The 20,378-nt window shown below is 36.1% G+C and overlaps 1 protein-coding gene across 1 annotated transcript in view; it reads right to left on the bottom strand.

The window, feature by feature from the left end:
• The window catches only part of KLHL14 (kelch like family member 14), an 88,279-nt gene that overhangs the window by 47,655 nt on the left and 20,246 nt on the right, over positions 1-20,378 (bottom strand). The window contains exon 2 of the mRNA XM_026699141.2: positions 19,403-19,524. Coding sequence (XP_026554926.1) covers positions 19,403-19,524 — 122 coding nt within the window. The remainder of the gene's footprint in view (positions 1-19,402; positions 19,525-20,378) is intronic.

The following is a 20,378-nucleotide window of genomic DNA, read 5'->3' on the forward strand; positions in this document are numbered from 1 at the left end:
GGAAGGTGCCTGCGCTTCAGAGGTCGCGGGCCGTGGAGCCGGGCCGGCTATATGCTGGAGCTCTTGCGTTATGCTTTGTCGGATGGCCAACTCCATCCACTGCCTGAGATTCTCCGGGATTTCCAGCACGGGAGGTGGGTGAGGCTCCTCTGGGCGTAGACCTGCAGCGGTGGGAGTAAATGTGGCCTCAGGGGCCTGTCTAGGCTGAGAGTGAGAGGAGGGTGCCGGGGAGGAGGGGAGGGGGGTTGGGTGGAAGTTGAGGGAGTAGGGCGGAAGGAGCCAGAGGCACGGAGCCTAACTCTCTGGACCGCCTGTCGATCTCCTTCTCAAGTGCCCTGTGTCGCCTGAGGGCATCTCTCTGGGAGGCTTTAGAGGCTTCCTGGGTCTGTTTACGCAGGTGATGAGTCTTTGATTTGGCCTTCAAGGAAGGGCCACGAGGTGTTTTGTCATCTGCCATCTGAAGGAGCAAAAAGAGGAATTTTGGGTTAGTATTAGACGGTTGGCACGCCTGGATGTGGCCTACGGAAGGCCAGGAATCCTAGCAACTGTTTCACGCCCCTTTGATCAAAAATTTTTTTTTTTTTTATTATTTTTTTGGGTGAACTGCTATCGAGTTGAGGGCCTGGCCCTGAAACCAATCAGCCAAAAGGTGAACGCCAAGCAGCTACCCTCTCCGGACGGACCGGGTGGGGGATTACTATGCTGCTACCTCGCCTGCTGGGTAGGCTGCGAAGCCAGCGGACCCTTGAAGCTCTGTAAGCCTTGTGAGAGGCCTGGGAAAACGAGCGGTAGTCTAGGTAGTCCCGGGGCTGCCTAGAGTCTCAATTACCTGCAGCCTGTAACAGAGTGCCTCAGACAAGAAAGATAGGCCGGAAAGCCACATTCAAAATGGTGTCGCTGTCTGAAGCCACATTCAAAATGGCCAACGCCATGCGGTGAGGCCACATTCAAAATGGCGTCGCTGTCTAAAGCCACATTCAAAATGGCGGACGTCATGTGGTGAGGCCACATTCAAGATGGCGTCGCTGGCTGAAGCCACATTCAAAATGGCGGACGCCATGTGGTGAGGCCACATTCAAAATGGCGGACGCCATGCTGAGGCCACATTCAAAATGGCGGACGCCATGCGGAGCCCCAAAATGGCGGCCGCAAACAATTTGAGCTAAACCCAGCGGCGGAACTCTCCTAATGAAGGAAGAGGCAGGGGAGTGGTTTCCCCTGAGCTAAAGGCGTTCGTGGGGGGTAAACAGTGAGAAGAGAAAGTCAAGGCAGGCAAGAAACGATGCGTTTTCACCGGAGCGAAGGAACGACCAGCGAAGGAGGGGTGGGGGGTGGGGGTGGGTGGGGGCGTTCAGAAGGCTAGCCTCTGCCCCTGAAATACGCGATAAAATTCTCCCCCTTGTATCAGGGTACTCCCTTGAGAGTCCAAACCTCAATTTTCCTGCGCTGGTTGAAGAGAGGGTCCAATAAAATGAGTAGAATGAGTAGAAAAACGATCAGCCAAGGAGCTAAGGAGCGAACAGCCTGACTGCCACGAGGCTGAGCTAAAAACGGGACGCCGGAGGACCACGTGATGGCAAGAGGCGTTCCTCAATTTCAAGCTCAGCCTGTAGGAGCCGAGACTGAAGCACCTCCCAATCTGGACGCTCGTAGCAGCTCCATGGAAAAAGTAGTATTTCCCTAAATAAGTAGCAGCAAGTGCTATTATGCAAAAGTTTTAAAAATAGCATTTCAAATTATAAATACTACATATTGTCAGTTTTATACCTCGTTATAAAAGAGAAGATCATGAATCATTGATTCAAATGATTTCCACGAAATTCTATGTTCATGCACTCACAAGTAATCCATACCATAGTCAATGGAACGGATTTCCAGGGAAATAAAACCTTCAGTCCTATATCTATCTACACATGCTGGATTCAGTGTTCATAAGATCTAGCAGTTCTTATTTTTGAGTAGCCATATGTGAGGTTACACTGTCAGCCTATCAAATTAATCATAATAGTTACAGTATATTTGCTACCTTGTTTTTTGTTTTAAAGCTAGTCATCCCCTCATGTATTGCAATTGTAGAATAAACTATTAGATGGTTCACAGATGCCTTTCTGCCTATGGCCTACCTCAAGATGATTTGAATTATTGTATTAATCGGAATTTCCAGCCAACCAAAAACAAAGAAGTGAAATGCAACAAAAATGACATTGCGGATTTCTTTCTAGCAATAAGCTTCTTGTTTGTTCCTCTTGTTCAATTTGAAGAGAAGAAATCAAGGAATCAAGAGAGGAAACATATATTTGGTGCTGATCCTGATAAGTAGTGAGCTCCTACACCTTCCATTGATTAAATTTAGCACTAAATCCTAATTATCTGCTTTTCTTGTCTCAGACCCTATGCCAAAATTGGATGTGAATTAGTTCTTGATTTCTCTGGCAGTTCAGACACATCTGGTTTTAATTCTGCACTTCAGTGCTAGAAACAGAATTGCTTCTGTTTGCTGCCTTATGGCTGTCTCATGCATTACATTAAACAAGTTCCTGCAGCTTCTCTTTTTTGTTAGCTATATTTTTTTCTGTTTTCTTATGATTGAAATCTAACTATAAACACATGGCTGGAATAGTAAGTCTGCAAAAGTTAATAAATTAAATTTAAAAAATTGCACTTTGAAAAAAATACACTAACTAAACACATGAAAATAAAACTGCAGATTTCAAATGCAACTCTGAATTGCAATACTTTAAATTTGATTCACAAAAGCTGCTTTGAAATTTGTCAGCACCTGTCTATAACTTATTAAAACAGCTATGTCCATTTATAGGACTGCAAAACTGCAGAAGCATCCCCACAGCAGCCCTATGATTGTAGGAAAAATATGGCTGATTTAATGAGTTACAAATAGGTAGTGACTTCATTTTCCTGCAGATTTTGCAGCATCTCTTGTGAACACAATTTTTCCATTAGATATCACATATGTTTGTACAAAATGTAAGTACCGAACCGGTAGTAACACTGGTTGAATCTCACCCCTGTATAATTTTGATATCTTTTTTCAAAGAAATGAGGTTCTTTGATACAGTGCTGATGATCTGAAAAATGTCTGTTGTATAAAAGTGCCACTTTCCCCTATTTTTACAAAACATCCTTCCCTCAAGGAATGCAAGAAGTTCCAAAAACCAAACAGAACTAAAATAACAACTGAAGAGAGAAGGTTTAACATGACACAGATTATGTCAACTATACATTGCCACAACTGGATATGCAGAAAGGAAAAAAGGGCATAAACCAAAAATAGATGTACAGTTCTTGGAGAGTGCATTTGCTAACATTATAGCATCTTTAAAGCAGGATTTCAAGGGGACAACTATCACAGTCTATAAATCTGTAACATCTATCCCTAAATGGATCAATTTCTTTACCATTGCCAAAATGCCATGACAATTAGTTCACTGTTAAACTATGTGTGTATATGGTAGTGAAAAGTGCTGCTACAAAAGGCAGCATTACACTTTCTATTGGAGATCATATGAAAGAAGAGTACAGAATTTGAATCTGATGTCAGCACTGAAAGATGTGCAGTCAGTATGAGGATAGCAGCCATGAACTGTGCACTTCTAACTTTGTGCCTGACCTCTAGTGAAAAAATGTGTCTGCAGCACTCTACTCCCAATTGCCTGTTATCATTTTCTGATGTTCTCCAACAATAGCCGTCTGTTGGGAAAGCTTTTAATTTGCCAGCAAATTACAGCACTTGCTAGTGCCACTAGCAATTTGCTTGAAAGTGGTCATGCAGGCTGGAAATTTGGGGGATTGATATTCAATCCACATGAAGACACCGGGTTATATAAGGTTGCCACAGGAGTGCTACCCTTTGCAAGTGTAAAGTTGGATTGTGCAGTACTTAAAAGTCAGTCTGTAAAATATTATTTGGAATGACAGGTGCACAAATGTAGCACCTATCTGCAACAAATGAATGTGCCCTCACCTGCAATAGGTTGCAGACAGGTGTTAGGTTTGTGCTCCCATGAAGCATCTCTTGAAGTTCAAATCTGAAGCATAGCACAGCCCCAAGATACAGTATAAATGAGCAAAGTTTAGAAATAGCATTAAAACATTTTGCCTCTTTGGAACAAATGCAACAAAGTAACACAGCATATAGCTGGATAGATGGATGGATGGATGATAGATAGATATAAATAGCTAGATAGATACAGGAGAGTGGGGGGGAGATATATATATTTTGAGGATGCTTTTTGGTGCAAAACTTGTTAAAATGATGTAATAACAAGTACCAGAGATCCAAACAGATATAAAGCATATTCACCAAGTTTCTCTAATCTGACACATGTATAATATGTATTCAGTTTAAGCTCCATGTATTCATCTTGTTCATTGTCATTTCCCATGAAATGGAAATTGGCTTACACAATAGCTATAGATTTTTTCATTTTGTTTTTCAGTCTATTGATCTTCTCTTCTTTTGTGGTTCTTTTACCAAGAAAAAAGAACTTGCGTCATAAGGAAGCTAAGCAGATTTTATGCTCACTTCTGCTTTTAATGATTTTTATTCATTTGTTGCTTTTTTTCCATCCCAAAGATCGAAGGTTTGGTTCCCAATATTCTCCGATGGGACTGAAAAAAGCATAGTTTGAAATCTGGGAAAGCAGCAATCAGTCAGTATGAAAACAATATTAAACTTAAATGTTAATGCTCATCTGATACAAAATGTCTCACATTTTAAGACTATGCATTTTATACTTTGTTGTGAACCATGTAGGAGGAGAGGCATTTTAGTCTATGCTAGCCAAAAGTCAGAAAAAATTGGGTAACACTTTTAAAAAATCATACAGTCATTAAAGTATATATCTTACGGTATCAAACCATTACAGTGGTTAGTAAAATGCTCAGTGAAACCTTTTCCTTCACTGGGAGGGCCTTGCTCACCATAACTCACGTTTTGGTCATCTCCAAAACTCTGGTTTGAATTGTGCATTCTACAAGGGGCTGCAGACTGATTTGAATGTTGTAGCACATGTAGTGATAGTGCCCCTAGATTTTCCTTTGTAATATCAGTGTTGTGTGAGCTACGCGGGGTTCCAGTCTCCTTCCAATCCAATGCATAAAACATCAAGTATGCTCAGAATCCCATATTTGGCATGTGGATCTAACCCAGAACTTCAAAAAGGAGTTTAATTTAGCCCTTTGCTTCAAAAGAAGAGTTTGACTGAAGCTGTGTTCAATTGAAGCAATCCTTCAAAAGTCCCTATATTCTTAAAATATATTTTTAGCAGAAAACTGGAGAGTTTATTTAATATTTTAAACTATATTTTAGCCACTAATATGAATAGATTTTTATAATTAATGTCACAATCTGACCATCAAATAATTTGCAAGTTTCATAATACATAAATTCACATTGTATTCCATATAGTATGAAATGTCTAAGATGATCCTTATCACTTAAGACTTAAGCATTCCTAAAAACATTTATTTATCTGCTTATGTAAAACATGTAATTGTCCTCCTTTTTAAAAAATCCCAAAACATCAAGTTATACCAGTGCAAAGATCGGCATTCAGAAATTCCATTCCAACCAATGCAAATTACTTGTCAGTACACTTAGTTCATCTAGATATAAAATCCAGTCTTTCTTATTGCAAGTAATAACATGAGAAAAATGATATTATAAAAGAAACCGCAGTAATAAAATTAATACCAAATAATTATATTCTTTCTTAATAGAATGCACCCTGATGTTTGGACAGCAAGAAATTTAATTTTTTTCTTTCTGTCTCATCTAATTGGCTTTTTTAAAATGTTCATTGATAGTAGGGTAAAAATGCAAGGGTTTTAGCCCCAGTTCATCCTTATCATTTTAACAAGTACAACAAGACAAAAGCATTAAAGTAAAATTAATCATGTCAAAGGATTTTAGCAAAAACAAGTGAGATCATGCAGAAAGCATCGCTTTGTCTACTGAAGTCTCGCTCTGATTAAAAACATATAATGAAAGTAAAAGTGATACATCATTGCCTTAGTGGCTGGATTTTTTAAAGAACTATACAGCTTTGAATAACTCTGTCTCTTATAGGTGACAATTACTTTAGTTCATTTCCAACAAATAAAGCAATTCCTCCAAAATCCTTTTGGTAATTGTAATTTGGCTCAATCATTTTAAAATAAATTATTTTTTAGAACTGAACAAACTGCTGCAGATTTTACATAACACAACTAAAAGTCTAAGCTTTGGTACTGTATCTGATTTTTATTTGAACAATTCTATTGATAAGCCAAGACAAATTTATTTATTTATATCCTGCCTTTATTATTTTTACAAGTAATTCAAGGCAGCAAACATATCCGGCACACCTATTTTCTCCACAGCACCAACCCTGAGAGATGAGTTGGCTGAGGGAGATTGACTGGCCCAAGGTCACCCAGCTGCCTTTCATGGCTAAGGTGAGACTAGAATTCACAGTCTCCTGCTTTTCTAGCCCGGTGCCTTAAGCTGGCACCAAACTGGCTCTCTGTTCAATTTCAATGTTCAACTGAAAAAAAAATCAATTTGCTTCACAATCTTATGCATATTTCTTGGAACTATTTTTCATTGAATTCACTGGTATTTGCTCACAGGTAAGTGGGTACAGATTTGAAGCTTTAAAGTTTAATTAATCATATATTTATGCTGATAAAGGTGCTAACAACGAAGTTTTGTGCTGCTCACCTGAATCACCTAATTATGTCACGGCTAATACTAATTTATATAAAATGCATGTCCTATGCATGGAAACAGTGGATGGGTAAGCAAAGCACCACTTTTTACTCATATTTAGTTCTCTTTACAAAGGTGGAATTTTCTTCTGCATGAAATGTTGGGATCATTTTATGGAAGTCAAATTTTAAATACATGTGAAATGCATTTCTGCTTGATTTATCCAGTTTGTTAAGGATTTATTGGAGGATACTGGCATAGATCTGACAATTATCTTCCTTGATGTTTTTAAGTAATTGATAACAATGAACAGTTTGGAATACAGGTAATACTCAACTTACTTACCACACTTGGGACTGGAATTTCCATCATAGGTCATTGTGGTCATCAGTCTAGTCACAATGTGACTGGATCTGATTTTATAACCATTTTATGATGGTTAGCTGAATCATTGAGGACATGAAGTGTATCATGTAGCTATTGAGTAAATCCAGCTTTCTCAATTGATTTTTTTTTGCCAGAAACTAGCAAAAAATGTCACAAATTGTGGTCATGTGATTGCAGAACACTACAGTCATAAATGTTAGCCAGTTTCCATGTATCATGTGACTGCAGGGTGAGATAGTTTCTGATGGTTGTACATGCAAATTCAGATCGTAAGTGACTTTCTGGGGCCACTGTGAAACAAGCAATCTTAAGTCAAGGACTACTTGTACTGGATGAAGTTACTGTGGAGTTTGTCAGATATCTAAGCCCATTGCTTTTGCCACCTGCAAGATAAATGCACCACATAGAACGTGTTATTTTGAGATGGCAAAGCTCTGGATTAATCACCCATCATCAGATTTAGCAAAAGAATAAAGGTTGGTCAGATGGGCAATACCAATTTGACAGAATCACTTGCTAGGTTGCCCAATGTTGGCAGTCATTTGTGGAAATCACTTTCCTTCCATCAAAGGCTACCTTAGCTGAAGTTGTTGTAAGGATAAAAATGAAGAGAGATTCCCCCTGTAAGAAGATTACTGTACCTATTTTCTCAGAAGTAAATGAATGGAGAAGAAGTAGACGTAAATGAATGGAAACGGCAATGTAGAACGTGCTGCTGGAATCAATTGAAACTTTGGAATCACAGACAGCACCTCAGTTGGAATCACCAGAATAGCTGATTCTGTCAGCTACTTCTCCTTTTTCTTTATATGACCAAAATGATGTTTAGAGGAATTTTTCTTCATGTTATTCTACTTCGATTTGCTCAAAGACAATAACCAATCAAGGATTCCACTGAATGCCAGAGGTCACTGGACTGAGTTTGTCAATGAAGTTAGAAATGGCATTTACTATTGCTAAACTAACTGTTCCACAGAATATAACAGCCTGGAACAGATGTATGGTTTAAGATGTAACTGGCCTGTAACACTTTCTCCCATAGCAATGCTGAAAAACCAGGCAGAGAAATTCCTCACTGTTTTCTTGATGGACTTTTAGAAAGGAATACACATCTTCACGTTCTGGCCTTTCCAAATACACATCAAACAGAAGAAATGGACATCAGATGGTAGTAATGTACAACTGCACTTCTGAGTGTTTGCAAAACAGAGTCCTTACAACTACAAAGTCTTGAGAATGAGGGTAGGGGAACGACTGCATGAAAGCCTGCATTTCACACTCAATCTCTCTAAAGTGAAATGAAAATGAAAATAATGAAAGAGATTAAGAGTAAATATAATTAAGCAAAGGAAAGATTTTTAGCTTCACACTTGACGGAAAATATGCAAAGGCTTTCCTGCTGATCAGAGAAAACTGAGAGGAAAGGAGGAAAATCTTAGATCATTAAGTTCTATCGAAGTCTCTGGAGCTGTGGAAGATGCCCGAAATGACTATGTATAGATAGACACAGAACACAAATATGCACTATCACACAGACCCGAGTGAAATCCTTAATAGATTTTATGAATTATGCAAGGCAAAAGATTTTTTTTTAATTTTCAAAAACTAGTATAAGCACACTCAACTTGTAATTTTTTACATGGTACTGGGTATGCTAGTTTATATGGAAACTGAAAGATGTGATATATTTATACCACTTTATGAAATAAAGTCAACTGAAGCAAGTTAAATGTTAGTTTTCCCTGTGGAGGTAAAAAAATACAGAAGGAAACTATTCTTCTCTCTTGCATCCATTCCCAATCATGGTTCCATTTGATGTGCTCCATACATAGTTCCAACACATTTTTCATCTTTATATAAAACAATAAATCATTAATCCTTTATGTTTATGCTCCCTCACTCCTGTCCAATTTCACAGGCACATAAATTCTGAGTCATACTATACATATATTGCTTGTTGAAATTACACTGATAAGCTGCTACATCAAATATCACATAAAAGGGTTTCCGCATCTGCAATGGAAGTTACCTTTGTTCTCCTTCCTCCTACAAACTAGCTCACACCCCAAATCTACTCCAGAGTGTTCCCCAACTCTCTGCAGCAGATTTAAAACTGCATAAATATGTCCATCCATCCTATTATTACTTGCGGATCAGCCAGGGGTCTGATAGAGATAGTTTTGTGATGTTTCACTTTGCTCACATAAATTTATATGGAAGGTAAGACACTAGGCAAGATAATATGAAAACTAACTATAAAACTTTAACAAATTAGAAACTTTGATAGAAACTTATTCATGAGATAACAATCTCAACACCAAATTGATTATTGCTACTGAGATCTACTGGTGAAATGAGAATAGACTACATGTGACATAAACAGATTTTAAAAAAGCTTTGATCTGCTGAATTAAAATGGGAAACTAGAATCAGCGTAACATCTTGAATTCCTAAGATATTAATGAAAATATTCCTTCAGTATTGAATTTTTAAGTCTGGAAAGAATACAGTAAATTTACTAGCATTAAATCAAATTAATCAATGTCAAATTTAAAAGATAGCAAAAGTATATTTCTAAATTTGCAGAGTAATACACATAACTATATGGATATAAAATTGACCCAAAAAAGAAATTGGGAGCTAAATAATATTTTAATTAAAGATTGCATTAACTTATGCTAATGGAAGAGATATCCTTCTGGGGCCTTGTTCTCGTCAGCAGAAGTAGTTAATAAAACTGTCCATGAAACAAGTTACCTCAAATATGGCAATAGACAGAGGAGAGGAAATGACAGAGAGCTGACAAGCATAAAATACATAATTCTTCTTGAACTTACCAAGCCTTCTCAGGAACTGCTTCTTTAGGCCATTTTAGTTCTCCCTTTGTCCTGATTAAAAATAAGCAGAACTGTGGGAAGTTCAGCTTGGATGAAAAATTTATAGAGAGTGAATGTAGAAAGGATAACTATATCTTCCACTTTTTCAAATCCCTTTTCTTGTATCTTGCATAAGTATATCACTCAAAGTCTTAACCAGGGCTTGATGAAATAAAATAAATCATTTTTAATTTTGTTTTTTTTAATGTTAAGATTAATGATAGTTTCTTGTGTTCAGAGTTAGCAAGCTGAAATTAATGAAGACTGAAGCTAAAATTTTTGCATACCTTACAATCATATCAGAGAAAGGGGGAGAAAATTGGCTGTTATAGCTTACAAATATAACCACACATTTTAATTTTCCCATCACTTGAGAAAATTCTATTTTTTACATAGCACAGAGGTTGCTTTAATCTGCCTTGAAGGAGGAAATGGTGTGCCTTGTCCTCCAAAAGGCAACACTTAGACTCAACTATTTTACATAATAATTATTAATATTATGATAAATATGAATTATTAATATTATGACTGATAATTATTATCAGTCTCCAATCTATCGTTTCTTGTTAAGTGAAAACTTAATTTCAACTACAGAAACTTTAGATAAACTGAAATATATGGATCCCTTCCCATGAGTTTTAGGAGAGTGCCTCTCCATGTTCTGTTTTATCAGTCATAGTACCCTTTTGGGCAACACTTACGGCTGCTTTTATGTGGTTCCATCCTGAGTGGAGAGTTTGGTGTTGAGAGGAAGAATACAAGCTCTTGGACAATTCAGTGAGGTGCTTCAGGGGTTTGTTCATCCTCCCCATTTTATTTATCATCTACATGAAACCACTGAGAGAAGTCATCCATCCATTTATGGCTAATTATCTTCAATATGCTGATGACACCCAACTTTAACAGCTCTACTCCAGGCCAAATAACAATGGAACTCAATGGAACTGCAATTTGTTAGGACAGTCCTGACTTACAATCGGTCCTCACGCTTACAATTATTAACTTAGGTGCTTGGCCATCAGCATGTGTTTATGATAGTTGCAGCATCTTGGAAACAGATGATCACCATTTGTAATCTTCCCAACTGGCTTCCAACATGCAAAACCAACGAGGGAAGTGAGATTCATTTAATGGCTATGGTGATTCACTTAATACCATGGTAAAAAGGGCATAATCTGTAATTCACTTAATAGCTGTGTCACTTAGTGATGAAAATTCTGATCCTAATTGTGGTTGTAAGTCAAGGACTACCTGCATGTTGACAATATATTGAGGTAAGTTAGATTGGAAGAAGACCAGTGGAATTATAAAATTGCAGGAAGAAACATCAATAACTTGCTCTATGTTGATATTGGTATTCCAATAGCTGAAATGCAAATGATCCGTAAACTCTAATAATGAGAATCAAGGAGTACCATAAACTTAGAAAGACCAACTAATGACAAACATAGCAACCACTCTTAAATTGACACTGAAGAAATGGTATATAGTTTTTGCCTTTTAGGATCAATCATGAACAGTAAAAATAAGCTGTTAAAAATATGTCTTAGATCAGCACTTGGTAAAGCAAGCTGGGAAGGCCCTGGAAAATTTATTCATAAATTGTGATGATGTACTAATACCTACAAAGATCAGAATCATGCAGACAATGGTTTCCCCTGAGATACCATACAGAAAGTTTGAAGAAGCAGGACAGAAAAAACACTGCTCTTTTTATCTTTAGTGTTGAAGAAAACTCCTAAGAATGCTAGAAATACGCCCCCCAAACCCCAACAAATGCATCGTCAAACAAATCAATCAAGAGTTAACAGATAACAGATAATCAGAGTTGGAAGGAACCTTGTAGGTCATCTAGTCCAACCCCCCTACACCATCTCTGACAAATGGCAGTCCAATTTCTTCTTGAAAGTCTCAAGTGATGATGCTCCCACAACTTCTGAGGGCAAATTGTTCTGTTGGTTGATTGTTCCTACTGTCAGAAAGTTTCTCCTTATTTCCAGGTTAAATCTCTCCTTGTTCAATTTCCATCCATTGTTCCTTGTCTGGCCTACAGGCTCTTCAGAAAATAGCTTGACCCCTTCCTCCCTGTGGCAGCCCTTCAAATATTGGAAGACTGCTATCATGTCTCCCCTGGTCCTTCTCTTCACTAGACTAGTCATGCCCAGTTCCTGTAACCATTCTTCGTATGTTTTAGTTTCCAGGCCCCCATTCATCCTGGTTGCTCTTCTCTGTACTTTTTCTAGAGTCTCAACATCTTTTTTATAATGTGGTGACCAAAACTGGATATAGTACTCTAGCTGTGGTCTTACTAAGGCTTTATAGAGTGGTATTAGTACCTCACTTGATCTTGATTGTGTCCCTCTGTTAATGCAATTTAGGATTACACTAGCTTTTTTGGCTGCTGCTGCACACTGCTGGCTCATATTTAGCTGGTTGTCCACTAAGACTCCAACATCCCTCTCACAGTTACTGCTATTGAGCCTGGTTTCATCCAGTCTATATGTGTACTTTTGGTTTTTCTTGCCTAAGTGTAGGACTTTACTTTTCTCTATATTGAATTTTATTTTGCTAGATACAGCCCAGTGTTCTAGTCTGTCAAGATCCATTAGGATCTTGGACTTCTGAGTTGAGCCCTCCTCGCTGATGGACCATAGATTGCGAATGTCCACGGCTATGGTCCATGCTCTTTCATTGAAGAGCCCCGATCACTGTGATTAGGGGCTGAAGCTGCCTTGGAGGGGTGGTGGAGTGAGGGGAAGCCACAAGCCAGGTTGAGGGGAGCCACATCTCCCCTCCTGGGCTTGGTTCTTTCCCCCCCAAAGACAACTGAAGCAGTGGTCCAAAATGGCCAACCTGAAGAGGAGGACTCAGCTGGACTAAGATTTGTGCAGGAGTGAAGAAAGAGATGGATAACATCTGAGCCGGGACAATTGGGCGAAACAACTAAACAAAAGTACCCCAGGATTAAGGTAACATCAAACTTTTAAGAAAAGAAAAGTGAGTGGCGGAAATACAAAGGGACAGGAAAAAAATAAGACAATAATTTTGACAGCTAAGCAGGGCTTCGAACCGGGAAAGGAAGAAGCTGGAACTAAAGAATTAAATTGGACTAAAATATTTTGGCAATAAAAAGGCATAAAATAAAGCTGGACTTAAGATTGTCAAAAAATAATAATAAAATTTATAAACTGGAGATTGGATTGTGCTGGGATATTGAGGTTCGAAAAACCCTAAATAATAAAATAGGGGGAAAAAGGTGAAGACTTTGTATAACGGAGAGTGCCATCTTCTGACAAATAACTTAAACTCCAACAAAAGGGAAATCATCCTGTTTTTGTATGAACTTATGTCAATATAATGTTAAAGAAATATTGAAACAAAGTAAGAATTTTAGAAAGTGAAAGTGGAACCAGAATAAAGAAAGAAGCAAGGAAAGACTGCCTGTGGGATTGATTGATGTTTTTGCTATAGACCCTGGGCTGGAACAATTGAGAACTTTAGAAAACTTGAAGAAGAAAGAAGGAAAGTAAAAGTGTTTTTTGTGGATTTCAATGATTATAAAATATAAGAGTGTGTAATGATGATATCTCTTCGGGAATTAAAAATGGAACTTAAAAATATGAGAGAATTACTACAGGAAAGAGGCGACTCACTTTGCTCTGTGTTAGAAGAAATGGAAATGGCGATTGAAGAACAAGAAGAAAGAGCTTCAGAGGAGGAGGAGTCGACTCAAGGAGAAGCCATTTTAAATAGCCAATTAACACAAAGAACACTACAAAGACGAGAGGAAAGAAGGAAGGCTAAAAAGTTGAGATTTAAGAAGACAATCAAAAAGGGGAATACATGTGAAATCAGGAGAGGTAGAAAGGCACAGCAGAAAAGGGGAAAGGAAGATATCAAGAAAGAGAGGGATATAAACCGGAATGAGAAAAGATATGGGAAAAAGAGGGGGAGGAGAGGCAGTAAGAAACAGGTGCAGGAAATAAAGAAATATTAAAATATTAAAATGACGAAAAGAAATGTTTTTTTCAGAGATAATGGTTGATGAATTAAAAGGGGGATTCTGCAGGGTGACAAGGGGTAACAAGAATATATTTGCAATTAAAAATATTTAGAAAATAGGGTAATATAGATTATTAATGGAGGAACAGATACTGATAACTCTTATTAGATGAATATACATTTTTATTTTTATCTTTAAAAGAAAAGTTAAGGTCCATTGAAGAAATTGTAATAATTGAAATGAATGTGAAGATGTTTAAAAATGAGGTCAATATCAGTGACCAGGAATTAAATAGTCAATCTTTCCTCCCCCCTCTCTTTTTTTTGAAATTAGAAATAAAATTAAGGGGGGAAAATATATTGCGGAATCCAAATGAAAAGATGTAATGATTATTATTGTAACTACTTAAAAATAAAGGTTTATTGGGAATTAAGATAAGGGAATAAAGGTATATTTTAACCACTGAGGTGTCACACTCAAAGCAGTAAAAGGGGGGAAACCTATGTTTGTTTCTTTTCCTTTTGTGTTAAAACTTGTATTAATCTAGAATTTATAGAAAGAATGTGTGATGGAAAACAAATATGACAGATTAAAGAATTAGTTTAATTAATAAGCTAATACAGACTATTAAAAGGAAGGAGAAATATTGGTAACTTTATTATTATTATTTTTATTATTAGGTAAACATATATTGTTATTTTTTGTTTTTAAAATAAATATCAAAGGATTATATTTGAAATAATTGAAATGAAATGAAAAGATGTTTGGATTGAAATTAAGCAGAGACTATGATTAAATTGCTTGTTTCTCTTCTTTCTGAAAGTTTGGAATGGAAAAGGTAATAATAGAATTAAGTATGCATATATGAATGTATAACTATTGTCATATTTGTATGTAAAAGTGATGACTCGGAAATATGTTGTCCACTAAAAAGAGCTTTTTGTTTTTATGTGAAAAACTGAATAAAATTTGTTTAAAAAAAAAAGATCCATCTGGATCTTGAGCCTATCTTCTTGGGTGTTAGCTATTCCTGCCAGTTTAGTATCATCTGTAAATTTGGCAAATTCCCCTCTATTCCCTCATCCAAGTCATTAATGAAGATATTGAAGAGTACTGGGCCTAAGACAGAACCTTGTAGTACCCCACTGCTTACTTCCCTCCATGTAGACTTAGACCCATCAAGGACTACACATTGAGTACTGGTCTGTCTTTCACAGTTATGTTTTTGGTGGGTTGAACTATAGTTTCTTTTTGCGTGAAGACCGATGCAAAGAATGAGTTAAGCAGTTCTGCTTTCTCTATGTTGCCTGTTACTTGCTTGCCGTCTTCTCTCTTTAGTGGACTGACTGTTTCCTTGATGTTTTTCGTCTTTGCAGATTCTGGCTATCTGCTGATATTCTGCCTTAGTTGTATACCTTTTTTTCTTTCAATTTGCCAGAGAGATCTTTGTGCAGCCATGCTGATTTCTTCTTGGATTTTTTGTTTATCTTTCTCAGTGGTATTGTGCTGGTCTGGGCTTCTATGATCATATTTTTCAGTTTCCCAAGATTCTTGAGTTCTTTTCCCCTTTAGGATTTTCATCCATGGAATCTTTCCCAAGTTCTCTCTGCGTTTATTAAAATCAGCTCTTTTAAAACCCAAGATTCTGGTGTCATTATGTTCTGTTGCTTGTGTTTGTGTTATGTTGAATTCTCACTCAAGACTACAAAAGACTTGCTCAAATTGTAATATTCTGGACACATTAGGTGAAGAACTCACACTCTTGTGTTTGTGTAATACTAAAAAATGTGAAGGAAAGCAAAGTGGATGACAGTGGATAGAATTGATTACAGACACAATGGGTGTACTATTAGAATACCTGAAGTGTTAGGTTGGGGTCAAATCTTCATGGAGAAGTTTGATGGTAGCTATGTGGTTATTAAAAGTTAACACCCACTTGATGGCATTTAATTAATCAATTAATCTGTAGGTACATGCCTCTGTATAGTATTTTTCAATTCTGTACTTTTTCCAAGTTCCTACTTTTATGACTTTAGATAAAATTGCTCTTAGGATCAGATTGCTAGAAAACATTTATTTTAGAAGCCTCCAATTTCACTAGTCAAGCTGTTAAAGTATAGATCTGATTTATGGATGAAAAGTGCTCATTTATAATTTTATCTGAATAGCTTTAGGCAATTCTGACAATGAAAATTTTAGCTTTATTGACCAATGGAGCTAACCTACCCACAAAGGAACTGATATATAAATGCAGCCAATCAACCCCAAAAAACATTTATTTGATTCTACAACCAAGTAAGTTTGGAAATTGTAATTGATCAAATAGTATTTTCTAAATCTCAGTATACAGGTTCCCTTTAAGAAAAGAGATGAACAGAGTTGGGCAATTATAAGTAATATTGTGCATTGACACAAGGCCGCATCAGAGAGAGATACAAGACAGACTCATCTAGCGTGGGTATAAGCACAAAAATGGAAATTAAACATAGGTCTTTTCAAAGAATAGGTATCAATTTAGCCACTAAGGTTTATAAAGTAGACATACTACCAAATACTTTTTTCTGCTCTTAATTCAGTGAGTCGGTTTTTAAATGGAGATTTCAGATTGGTGTTTACATATGAGATGAAGGTTAAATAAAATACTGTTACAGAAAGAGGCAAAACTGAGACTGTAAAAAGAAGCTAAAAGAGTACAGAAGTTAAGGTACTTAACCTTAATCGTAATTAAGCTACAGACTTAAGAATGGTTTGGTACATAAGCAAAGCTCCCATTAGTGGTTACTTTTTACAACATAATGGTAAACTCAAAGAAAAGAGATAAAAGAAAACACAAGCTACTTTAAATTATATAAAAAGAAGAAAAGATTTATAGAAGTTCCCAGAAAAGATCAGTATTTCTCAACAAATTAAGCTTTTACAGAAACAATTATCTATGTAAAAAATATATGAAATGAAAATGAATTATGGAAGATAAAAGAATTTTGAGTTTGCAAATAAACCAAGGAAATGATTGGCATACAAATTATGAAAAGAAAATGATATTGAAATTGCAGATAATGTGGCTGTAATAGCAGATAATGTGGCTATAAAAACTTATTTAATCAATATTATTCTAATTTAGATAAAGGACAATAATTTTTGGAGGAAATAGATCAATATTTAAAGGCACAAAATTTATTGTGGATTGCAGAGAAAAAAGAAATAGATTACAAATGGACTTACAACAATAAGGAAAGTTTGTAAAACTAGAAAAAGTCTAAAACAGGAATGGTTCCTGGACCATACATGGGTTACACTTTTCTTACTATCTTTACAAAATATGTTGAATTCTACTTTATAGAGCAAGGGTCTTCAAACTTGGCAAATTTAAGACTTGTGGACTTCAACTCCCAGAATTCCTGAGTTAACATGGCTGGAGGAGGAATTCTGGGAGTTGAAGTCCACAAGTCTTAAAGCTGTCAAGTTTGAAGACCCCTGTTATAGAGTATAAAGATACCAGAGAACTGGAAAGAGCATTAATATTTCAGGAGGGACAACAATTGACTTTAATAGGAAACTATCAGCCAATATCATGATTGAATCATTATTATAAGTTGTTTATAGTGGTTCTGACTGAGAGATTGAAAATAGTTATTCAATAATTTATTTATGAGGATAAACGTAGATTTTTATCTAAAAGATTTTTAAAGGATAATGTTAAAATACTTTGGATATTTTGGATTACTGGGAGGAACATAATGAAAAATCAGCCACATTGATTGTCTTAGATGCAGAAAAGGCCTTTGACAATTTGAACTGGGCTTTCCTGTTTAAAATTTTGGAAGATAGGAATATGGGAGAGAATGTATACAATAAGTAAGTAATTGTAAGTTACATTTATAATTCATAGAAATCAATTTATACTTCATAGAAAGCACATACCATTGTCAATGGAGATTTAATAAAAACTCTAAGATGCAAAAAGGGACAAGACAGGGATGCCAGTTGTCTCCTGTCCTATTTATTTTAGTTACTGAATCACTGAATATAAGTCAAGATGACTGAATTGTGGGAATAAAGATGTAAAAACTTAAGGGCATTTGCTGTTAACTTGATCTTGGTTTTGAAGGACCACTAAAGGAAACAGAAACATTAATGGGAAAATTAACTAATAAAAATACAACATTTTACTATGCTTAGTGGACATGCAAAAAAGTTAAAAAGTTTTGGATTCAAATACATTCAATTATTTAGGGAATTTTAAAGATTAATAGTCAACTGAAATCAGAACTTTTCCTCTTTGGACAAACAGTTGGAAAAGAATCACGGACCATTGTTATATAATGATTGCAACATTATTGTATGTACAAAGATAGAAAGTCTCAGCAGTAACTATTACAGAGGAAAGACTAAAGATGACTGAACTCATGGAAAGACAAAATTTGAAGGGTCTTTCGTATCCTCTGAGCTTGGTTGTTTTCTTGTAGACATTTCATTACCCAAAGTAGGTAACATCATCAGCATGGTATCACCTAGTTTGGGTAATGAAATGTCTGCAAGGAAACAACTAAGCTCAGAGAACACAAAGGACCACTCATTTCAGTCCTGAACTACAAATATTCCCCTTTACTGATAAGACAAAATCTATGTTTTGTGGTGACTGGAAATCCCTTATGGACCTTTTGTGTAAAAAGCAACAACAAAACGTGAACTTATGATTTATGGTTTTAACGATCAGAGAGAGAGATAAAGTATACAAAAAGAGAGTCATGATATAACTTTGGAAAGAGATCAATTTATAACCATACCTATATAGCTGCTGTGAAGGAGATCGGAAGATCTTTTATATTTTTATCTTTTTTTCCCTAAAAAATCTTCCTTTTCTTTTTCTTTTTTTGCTCTTTTTAAATTTGTATTAGTTTCATTCTTGTGTTTAAAATTCTCAATAAAATTGTACACATATTCAGAGTAATACAGTAATCGCACCACAGTAAAAGATACATAATAGAATGTAATACAGAATGCCATGAATTTCAAAATACAATATAAATTAGACACAGTTCAGCCAAGGTTAAACTTCCCAAACTTTATTAGCTGTAGTGTTTATGATATAAACAGTGTGCAGTTGTCCTACAGACATAACTGTTCTTGAAATTCAGTTTTACTGGACAGTAGCCATAGTGTGTAACATGCCCTGCACTAAAAATGCCTGCTTATTTAGAGAAGGTAAGAAAGCTAAACCATTATTAAATGATTTTAAGCCAGTTTTAATTTGGGCTTATTCACAGAAAATATATTACCTTCCTCTATCTCAATTTATTTGTCCTTTGTTAAATTCCATTGCTATATAAACAAATCTCTTTAGGGAAGCAAATCAATAAAGTGCCTAATTTGATTAACCATGTTTTAAAATTCATCAAGGTAACTTAGCATAAATAAATTGCTTACTTGTCAGTATTTTCCATGTCTTCTTTTCATCATCATAATACTGAACCAAATTGCTGGGAAGCCGGTCAGGTCCAGGAGGCAGCCCTCCAACCAATAAAAGCATTTTCTTGTTGGAACGAATTCTTCACCCCCAAAAAGAGAGAAAATAAAAATCTTATGTTATTGGAGAGTGTTTTAGCAATAGCAATCAGAAATCTCACAAGAATTTTCACTGTTTACAATTTTCTAATCCACTTTTTTGTTTTTTCCCTTTATTTCCTTATTTTCTTTATTATGTCTCAACAACTTTCTGAATCAAACAGGAAAAAAAATCCGAAAAGCTTTGCAGCCTTTTACTTGTGGGATAATATGTTTTCTTCATGCAATTTGTTAAAGGTTCAATCTAGAACGACCTTTTTCTTCATATCATTCCCTTAAATCATCACTCTTTACAGCTGAATGCACACGGAATGCTCTGGAGTTGTACTAAGGTTAAGCATTAAAGTTGCATGTCAAAATCGTATTAGTCAAAATTATTATTATAAGCCATCCTAAACCCAAAGAACCATGAAAAAAAAATTAAGACAATGACACCTAAGCTGTGTTATCTAGTCCTCCCCCCCAAAAAAAAAAACCCCACTGAGGTACCACACTAGTAGTAGGATGGCCTGGGTGCCAAGTCCCTGACAAGTTTCGTAATTGTTACACTTGCTTTCAAAAAAATTCTTATCCCATCATTTTATTTTCCAAATGACAGTTTACAGATGTTACTCCACAAAGAGGACTTTCAAATGAGGGAGGAAAATAAGAAACCTAGAGGGCAGAAATAATAGAAAGTCTAGGGGAACAGTGAGAAAAAAGGCCCTGCATCAAAAAATACATCAAATATTTCTGCTTTCTTTCCTAAGGTTGGAGTTTGAAACCATAACCCTATTATGTAAAAGCAGTGGATCATCCCTACTTCATTGTTCCTTCTTTTTGTGCTTCTCTTCACTAT

Source organism: Pseudonaja textilis, chromosome 3 (genome assembly GCF_049901715.1).
Source record: "Pseudonaja textilis isolate UNSWEBS1 chromosome 3, rPseTex1.2, whole genome shotgun sequence".
Lineage (NCBI taxonomy): Eukaryota > Metazoa > Chordata > Lepidosauria > Squamata > Elapidae > Pseudonaja > Pseudonaja textilis.